The sequence below is a fragment of the Chaetura pelagica genome, unplaced genomic scaffold (genome assembly GCF_000747805.2).
Source record: "Chaetura pelagica isolate M959 unplaced genomic scaffold, ChaPel_1.0 scaffold123, whole genome shotgun sequence".
NCBI classification, from domain to species: Eukaryota; Metazoa; Chordata; class Aves; order Apodiformes; family Apodidae; genus Chaetura; species Chaetura pelagica.
In genome coordinates this window covers 10,451,810-10,461,271 of record NW_009953295.1, presented here as the reverse complement: position 1 = coordinate 10,461,271, position 9,462 = coordinate 10,451,810, and the positions used below count along the sequence as shown (strand labels likewise).

Sequence of the window (9,462 nt, the reverse complement as noted above, 5' to 3'; positions counted from 1 at the left end):
GTGGTGAGACAATTCCGGCTACCCCAGCTTATAGGGGAAAATATAATCCAGCCATTCGGGCATACCCCTCCCCTCTCCTTCCAGCACTTGAATAAGATGTGTAACTAAGGTGTACCCATATATGTTTAATGTGTTGTAATCACTCCTTTTGAACCTCCTATCCCAAATTGCTTTGTTTTCCCCACAATAAACCTTGCTGTTGTTAGAAATTTAGTAAGCACTGAGCGAGTTATTCACTCAAAAAAGTCAGGACATAAGTTCTTGTATCCTCTGTGTGAGGCGATACCACGTGTGGATCTCTCAGCAAATCCTGATAAGTTAATACACTCCAATAAGGAGACATAATAGGTCACGGATCGTGACACTCCGGAACACGATTTACTGTGTGTTCACATGATTCCTAAAAGAGGCAAGAATGCAACACTATGGAAAAAAAACAGACCAGGTAATGTAGATGCTATCTTAACTTTGATCTGGAGGAGCTTTCATTGCGAGTTCAGCTACATTTTATCCACATACTTAAGACTCTTACTTCAGAACACCACAAATGGGCTTAGAGCAACCCCATCTAGTGGGAGGTGTCCCTGCCCATGGCAGGGGGTGGAACTAGATGATCTTTAAGGTTCCTTCCAACCCAAACTGTTCTATGTTGTCTATGATGTCCCTGTTGCTGTCAAAATCAAGAATTAAATTTGGGAAGGGGACTTATCAGTTAAGGCATATGCTATAATTAAATATATGGCAGTGGTTTGATAAAGCAGAGTTATTTAATAATGAACAGCTTGTGGAGGGGATGAAAGGTGTTTACCAGCTTCACGTTCAGCAATGTACATGCTGCCAACAAGCAGGAATATTCTAGTTTACACATGAAACAAAACATAATCAAAACTACCAGCAAACATCATGTTATCAAATTGCTACGGTATATTTGGATTCCTACTCTGAAGCAAGTTTGTTTCCTCCAGAAGTTACATTATTTAACTTGCAAATAAAAACTTGAGCTGCTATACAATGTACTGTAATAAAAAGAGATTTATAAAAATATTACTTATCTTAGTCTGGATTTATCTAAACAATGAGGATAGAGTTTTACAAACTCACCTATACCCAAGTGAGAATATTAAATCTGGAAGCTTTAAACACTGTACAGCTTACTGCCTACATAGCTGTTCCCTTTCTTCTGTAAGCCTTGGAACAAGAGAAATCAGGTACTGCTATATTTATTATAATTAGTCATGCTTCTTGATGTATGTTATTGCATTTTGTAGTTAATAAAGAAGCATTTATGCTGTGCATAAACTAGGAATTGAATCAGTTTGTGTAGAAAGTCTGAAAGATCAAAGATTCTTACTTACATTATTTTATATTTACAAACCCCTAAATCTGTTTCTCACGAGCACACAAAACAGTCTTTGTAAGTAATGCTTTTTTCTAATCTCCTCCCTTTCGGTGTGCTTTATCTCCTTTTGTTGATCAGTGATTTGCAAGAACAAGCCTACACTGCAGAAAGCAATGGCTTTAAAGAAATGTAGTATTAAAATACGGTAGCTTTTCTTTTTTTACCACAGCTCCTAATACCAAAATTTGTGGTGCTGGTCACACATGCTGATCTATTAAAAAGTAATGTCATACCTGTAGACATGCAGGAGCTCTGCCCTGGGGTTTATTCACATCAACAGCCACAAGCTGCCAACCTCCAGCAGCATCTTCATGAAACATCTTAAAAAGGGAAAACTGTTGTCAGAAATGTTCTCTGTGCCAATAAATACAAGTGAAATCTAATACATTTCCCTTAAGGACCTGCATACATTTTGATGATAGCTAGTTAAAAATAAGAGGGAAATGGTTCTTACTGCTACAGAAAAAAGGCAACATGTTCTCTTTCTGACATTAATAAATTCTGAATTTTACTCAGAAAAAATCAAACACAATGTGTCTCTAATAGTCCTAAAGAAAAGAAACCAATTCACTTAATTTCTGATCAGAATCATTAGATGGTGGTACCCCTTCAGAATAAATTCCTTACCATGGTAAGCTTATCCTAAGGAAACACAAACACATTATGACCAAAAAATTATTATCTTGGTGTATTTGGAAAATAACAGACAACCTCTATCTTTTTTACTTCAAGGATCAGATTTGACTGCTGTTGCACTGATGCAGATCAAGAGTAGCTGTTCAGTCCTTCTGTATTGTTACCCAGAGTTTATAAATTCTGCAAATGGCTGGGTAATATCTGGGCTATAATGATGTCAATGTTAAAGTGTCTCTTGAGCACAGGCTATTCAGATTTTACCAATAACCTCTGGAAGTGCAGGTGTAGGCATTCCCATGGCTTTTCCCCCCGCTCAGAAATTAGGTTGTAAAAAGATGCAGGCTGCTGGACATAAGGAACAGTGAGAAACAATGTCTGGAAGTGATGCACACTGTTCTTGAAAATATCCCTGAAAGAAAATGAATGCGTCTAGCATTTTAAATTGCCACCTGAGAGTTGTGGCAAAGTTCCCACCTCACTCCCACCTTTCGCTTGACACCCAGCACCCAAACAAGTCTCCTCAGGAACACGGTAATAGCGACGTGGCTGAAACTTAAAAGCCATCCTGGGAGAAGTGCTCATTAGACTGAGGACAGTGTCACACAAATATGGTTGAAATGCTGCTCAGTCTTTTTTGTAGCATCTTTGCACCAGGAACACTTGTCAACTCAGACTAGCAATGAGTTACTCCTCTTTGTACCATGCTTTAATGTGCAGTGCTAAAGTGCTTTGCAAGAACCTCCTTTTATCCTTCTCCAGAGACCCTTCCTTGACTTTGACTCTCAGACACTAACTTTGTTTTCTATGGGACTAAGTTTTGGGACCAATTTAATGATTTATGAAGTGGGCAAATGAAGAAAGATATTGTTGCTTTTTCTCAAGGTTATTTCATGCACAAAATAAGCAAGGTTTTAACTTTCATCCAGTGCTTTGAACAAAAAATCCTTCAAGAAATTTTCTGCCCTTCTTAATACAGGAGAAATTGTTTTTGTAGTTCAGTAAGCTGGACTCCCTTTATGTCCCATTATGCCAGTAACTCAAGCAACAAAGTAACCATTCTCTTTTCTGCAGCCAACACACTGTTTTTATTTTGCATAATGCAATTTATATTCAGAGAGACATTAGTTGGGGAATTTCTTTTATCCCTGAAACTCCTTAATGTTGGCTGCTTCTTGAGTTTTCCTACATTGATCCATCTGTTCCAGCTTCTAGTTTAGAGTATATTGGCTAAGCCTATATAGCTCAGGAATTTGTCCCATCAAATCATCATAAATGAAATGGACATTACTTTTCTCCGGCTAAGTATGTGTCACATGGAAAAGTCCTTTTTTTGGTTAGCTTTTAAATTGAGATCACCAAGTCTGCTTTGACAAAGACATATATGGAGTAGAAATTATTGCCACAGAGTCCATTTGAGGTGAAAAATGTAGAAGCAAGCAGAAAGACTAGATTTACGTATGGATTACAGGAATATCCAAAGGAATATCAGAAAATATTTAATAAATATTTTGAAACACTCAAATCCTCTGGCTTAAGAAAACAAATAATTTCTAGCTACAGAGGTTAGAGAAATTTTCCTCATGTGTATCTTTCTCATATCTATTTTCCTAATGGCTTTTTGCAGTCAGTACTGGTCCCTCTTACAGACGGCAAACTGCACTAGCCCAGAAAAGCCTGGCCTGTTGGACATTCGGGACAATTGTGGGAGACATTCAGGATAATTGTGGGAGAATGTACATATCAACCTGTTAGCACTTGTTTTTCATACCGGATCTTTCACACTACCCAGCCCACATGCACCACCCTTTCTATCGTGGCTTCTTCCTCCCCATTATCTCATATTCAGGGTCTCACTTTCTGTGGCCAACTCAGATACAAGCATGGCTCTGTCATTGCCCCAGCATCTCATTCCTCCTTGGTCCCAATGTGCCCTTTTCAGTTTTACCACCAGTTTCTGCAAACACTTCAGCTACCCTCTGACCTCTCTTCCAGCTACAGCTCTCAATTTCAGCCCTTCTTCCTTAGCACAGAAAGTGACATTCAATACCAACCCTAACTCCAAACCCACTAATGACATGATAACAAAGTATTATCCTACTTCATTAAAAGAAAATAAAAACATAGTGATAACCTACCCAGTCACATGGAAGACTATAATACAGTCTTCTCTATTCTGTTTTAAGAAAGCCTTCTTCAATAATATAATACAGAATAAAATTTTATATGGAAACTGATTTATCAACTTTAAAATATATGTAGTAACATGCAAAATCAAACAAATCAGAAGAAAATAATAATTAACAGGATTTTTTGGCTTATTATTCATTCATAAACTCAACCAAATCAAGTCCCCAGAGAATTTCAGCATCTCAGGGGCTTCACCTGGGTGGTGGCAGTCGAAGTAGTACTGCTTCTGGACCCCCACATCTGCTGAAACTGCACTCTAATTTCTGCAAACGTTTCAATGATGACTGCAATGAAAACGTTCTGAAAAAGCAACAAGAAAGAATGACTGACACAAAGCTCAGGAAACAGAAGAAATTCATTCTAATATGATTTGCATTTCAGTTTAAAAGAAAATATTTTTCAGTACCTTTACAAGCCAGGCAAGAAAGAAAATTAAGGTGATGAAATAGAAGTATGAACGCCATCGGGGAAAACTGTCAATTGCTCGGTACATAAGGAACACCCAGCCTTCCTGAGAAGCAGCTTCATAAACAGTAAATATGCTTGTGCCTGTCAGAGGAAAAATGAAAATGGTTGGCATTAACTCTCCCTGAAAGTTTTCACTATCAGCAAATCATAATCTGTCATCTATTCTATTTTCTTCTTCTCTAAAGGGTATCAGCTCCCCTCTCCTCCTTCAAAGAGAAGTTTTACAGGTGCATATCCATGCTTTTTCTTTTTGCAACTGAATATGAATTGGTTTTGTACCAGACCTGACTGACTCCCTTCTCTCCCTGGACACACATGCATAATCCCTTAGCTGGGTTCAATGGCAGTATGCAAATGTCTCCAAATGCAGAATTTCAGCTATCATGAGACTTCAGCAGCAACCATGAGAAAAGGCAGATTTAATTAAAACTATCAGATTCAATATTTGGTGAAAGGAATCATTATTAATATCAGCAACACTGAGTAAGTGGCGAGACACTAAGGTGCCCGACAATAGCAAGCACAGGTAAGAGTGTTTAAGCCAGTGAACAGTTCCAAAATTCAGGCAGGCAGCCACATTAACATACATGTGTTGCCTTAAAAAACATTAAGGCATTTTTTAAGTTGAATTTCCTATATCACTCTGGGGAGGGGGAAAGGAGATGAAAGAAAAGTTATGAGGGGTTTATTTGTAGAGAAATCATTTTTTAATAAAACCTACAAAGTTACTGTTTTTAAACCTAAGATCCAAACTTATAATAATGTTTGAGGGATAATATGCCCCAGTCAGCTCCCCCTTCCTCCTCATCTCTGCAATAAAACCCTCAAAATTCAGACTGTAATTAGGGTTTTTATGGCACTCCTGTTTGAAGTAATTTTTTGTTCTGAGAAAGAACACAATTAAACTGTGAAATTAAAGTGTGAAATCTCACAAACTGCTGTGAAATCACAGAATTATCCTACAGCCACCTGCTAGCTCTGCTCCACTACTGCTTCCTTTCATGAAATATCTTGGATAAAAGAGAGGGAGTGTGAGGAATACTGCCCTTAGTAAAACATAGCAGCTGCTAGCAACATCCAGACAGTAAGCAGGATCCTATTCACAGAAAGAGGAGCAGCTCTAGTCAGAGATTCCTGAGTCCAGGAGCCTCCCAAAAAAATCACAACAACCTATATGGAGCTCTGTGCTGCTACTTTTCCACTGAATTTGCAGCATTTACATCCTTTTGCCTGAAAACCAGGTGGGATGAACCTCAAAGTGGTTTTGTCTCAGGGAGTCCCTTTTACAGATATATCTTCACTGATAAGAGGGTACAGGGATTAATGGAATTTTTTCTGTATAAACTTGCTTGTTTGATATGTAGGTATTGAATGGTTAATGTGGCAATACTGGGTAGGCAAAAATGTTAATCCTTTCTGCTAATTTTTCCAGCTATTGGATTCCTTCCTACTTATTGCATATGGTTCTCAGGACCAAGGGACAAAAATAAAAATAAAAGAAAAAGCATTGAAGTATAGATAGCAAAACTCTTTTTGTTTCTTCTGAAAAGAGAGTGGTCTCTATCTGTACTGAAATACTCCTCAGTGCTTACTCCATGGGTATTTTGCATTTCAAAAATTCACAAAGTAATGGTTCAATTATCTAATATTATACTGTTGCTGAACTGATTAAATTATTGAACAAAACAGTGCTGTTAAGGACAGGCAGATATTAAGGAAAAAAAGGAATCTATTAAAAGTTGCTGGCTAGGAAACTTTAATTAGTCATTACCAATGGGAAAATCACAGTGAAGATTAGTAGAATAGAGAGGATGTCATGCAAAGTATTTATAACACATACACTGGGCCATCTGCCACAGTAAAGTAATACTGTGAATGGACAAAAATGAACAATTAACCCAATTAAAATAAAATGTGTTCATCTGTGACACTAAAGTAAAAATATTACTTGCATATAACTGGTACGTGTGTTCTTAAGGCTATTAGAAAGCCATCAAGCACTAAGAATATACATCCTTACTTAACATATGTGTCTATAAGGTAATAAAGCGTTCAATACTGATGCCAGGAACTAGTCCGTTAACTATCTCTGTAAATACTGTTTCAACTGGATACAGAATACAGGCATGATAGTAAGGGATCCAGAACCATGAAAAAGTTTTGCTTTCAAAAATAACAGCACTTCTTAACTCACATCTACCTTACTGCATGTTTTTTCTCTTCTAAAAGGTTCATTTAAAGACAGTAAGCAACCAATTCTACTTTTTCTAAGTATTTCTTTAATATTTTTTACTTTTTAAAAGTATATGTAAGATTTTGCAAGATATTTAATTATTTTAAAAATCCTTATCATTTTAATATCTTTAATTTCTTTAATATTTATTTATTATCAGGGCCATGAAGATTATCATTCTCCTTTGAAGACAGGCTGAGAGCTGGGGTTGTTCTACCTGGAGAAGAGAAGGCTCCAGGAAGACCTCATAGTACCTGAAGGAGCCTACAGGAAAGCTGGGGAGGGATTTTTTACAAGGGCTTGTAGTGAAAGAATAAGGGGGAATGGTTTTAAACTGGAAGAGGGCAGATTTAAGTTAGACTTTAAGAATAATTTTTTTAATGTGAGGGTAGTAAGGCATTGGAATATGTTGCCCAGTGAAGTTGTGGAAGTCCCCCCCTGGAAGTGTTCAAGGCTAGGTTGGATGGGGCTTTGAGCAACATGGTGTAGTGGGAGGTGTCTCTGTCCATGGCAGGGGGGCTGGAATTTGATGATCTTTAAGGTCCCTTCCAACCTGAACCATTCAGTGATTCTATGGTTTGATGACATCTTCCTAAAGCCAATGTGGAAGTTACTAAAAGGACTCTCCTTTCACAGAAGCATGCTCTGTTTTCCTCACCATATTCAAAACCATATGGAGGGAGAGAAAGTTGTTAAAATTTTAGTGATGGTGGGATACATCACGAAAAACCAGACATGGCAATTCTGCCATGCATGAAACCTAATGAAACCTAAAACCCCTTAGATCAAATGGCAGAATTTTTATTTTCCACAGGTGTCAGTATTCCGTCTGTCAGTGACACAGTATTGTCTTCTATCAGTCCAGAGGGCTTTAGTCCTGACCACGTAGTACTAGGTCCCATGGTTAGGACATGTGAGAGCACAGGACCACCTGTAGTTTGTGTAAGTAAAGCAGGAATATGGGTGGCAGGGGTAACAAGGGTTTGAAAACCTGCAGAGCCTGGCTATTCAGAAACAGGGCCCATATACTTCAAAATGTAGTCAGCTTTTGTCAGTCCCCTGAACTTTTAGACCAAGATTCATGCAATCTCTAACTACAGGCATCAATAAGACATTTCAGGCATGAAAAAGCTTGGAACAACAAAGAGGGTTCAACGCGAGGCTATGACATAATTACTCATCAGTTTAAGCTGGCTGGCAGAGGTAACTTGCTGAATTTGGCACTAGGATTTCAACATCTGCACCTAGAATATTGTTAAATCTTAGTAAGTAAAAATATCTAGACAATATTTTATTATGCTTTTCCTATTTATTACAGTAGATGGATAAACCTTTGAGGTAAGTAAGATTAAAGTCATTTAAGAAGGAACCTTCTGATGATGACAGAAGAAAATAAAGGAATACACTTTATTTCCTTGTTTTTGTTGCTTCAGTGATTTTGTTTGCACTTGTCTATTGCATTCCATATTTTGGTGTTACAATAAAACAATTCCTATAGCCACACTAGTGGTTAATCAAAACAAGGAAGGAAAACATTTCTCAATACACGGATTAAAACTAAATAAATCAGTATCATAGTCTGTGTAAGTCTCAAAAGACTGCTTTCATGCAACCAATAAACATTCCTACGTTTGGAAATGTTTTACAACTTCACATGATCATTATAAAAAACAAAAGAAAAAAAACTCTGGAAAATGAAAGATTTAGGGAAGTATGGGAAAAGAGACTGAATCTTGCTCAACTTAGGCAACACTTTCATTTGCTTCATACTGTATAGAAAAAAAGACAGCAATCAGGGAGAAAATAATAATGCATGTTCAGGTATAGAGGCATTCAGCAGTGAGATGCAGTAGGCTTATGTCTTCAATACATGTTTCTTTCCAATCTACCAGCTGGGAGCATTAGCCAGAAGGGACATGGAAGAAGTAGCTGCTTTACCACCTAAATCCTTATTAAAAAAAAATAATAATAATTCTACTGGTTTCCATGCCTAATCAGGCAGTGAGATCACCAGGCTCTTCCATGCTATACAGGTGAATAGAGTATTAGGTGAAGAAGAATTAAAAGAGTCAGAGCATACAGGTGATGATTTTCCATAGTGGAGTGAAGAAACCTATTTTGCCAAAAACCTATCTTTCAAATACCCAAGAAATATCAAAGGTATTTATTTAAAAAAAGGACACACAGTAGACAGAAGAGAACAGTAGTATCACTATGCAGGGATGCTATTTTACATAGTGTATTTTATCTTTATGCATATTTTGCAAACACACAGGATTTTATGCTTGTTTCTGTGCCTCTGTCACACCACCATGCTCGGTGACATCGGCTCTTGTTATAATCAGCTCATTCTGCAAATGGACATAACAAAAAGGGGAATGCACTGAGTAATGCTGTCATTTTATAACTGCAGAATTAAAGGAGCAGAGCTAAAAGGTCACACAGAAAATTGAGTAAATCTGGAAACAGAACCCTTTCCTCCTAACTCTATATTATGCTCTTGCTTCCCGATGAAATATCTCATATTTTTAGAGGAAGA

General features: G+C 37.4%; 1 protein-coding gene across 1 annotated transcript in view; it reads right to left on the bottom strand.

The window, feature by feature from the left end:
- The window catches only part of NALCN (sodium leak channel, non-selective), a 214,233-nt gene that overhangs the window by 139,810 nt on the left and 64,961 nt on the right, over positions 1 to 9,462 (bottom strand). Inside the window, exons 7-9 of the mRNA XM_009997938.1 lie at positions 4,629 to 4,771; positions 4,418 to 4,522; positions 1,633 to 1,719 (exon numbers count right to left, since the gene is read on the bottom strand). Coding sequence (XP_009996240.1) covers positions 1,633 to 1,719; positions 4,418 to 4,522; positions 4,629 to 4,771 — 335 coding nt within the window. The remainder of the gene's footprint in view (positions 1 to 1,632; positions 1,720 to 4,417; positions 4,523 to 4,628; positions 4,772 to 9,462) is intronic.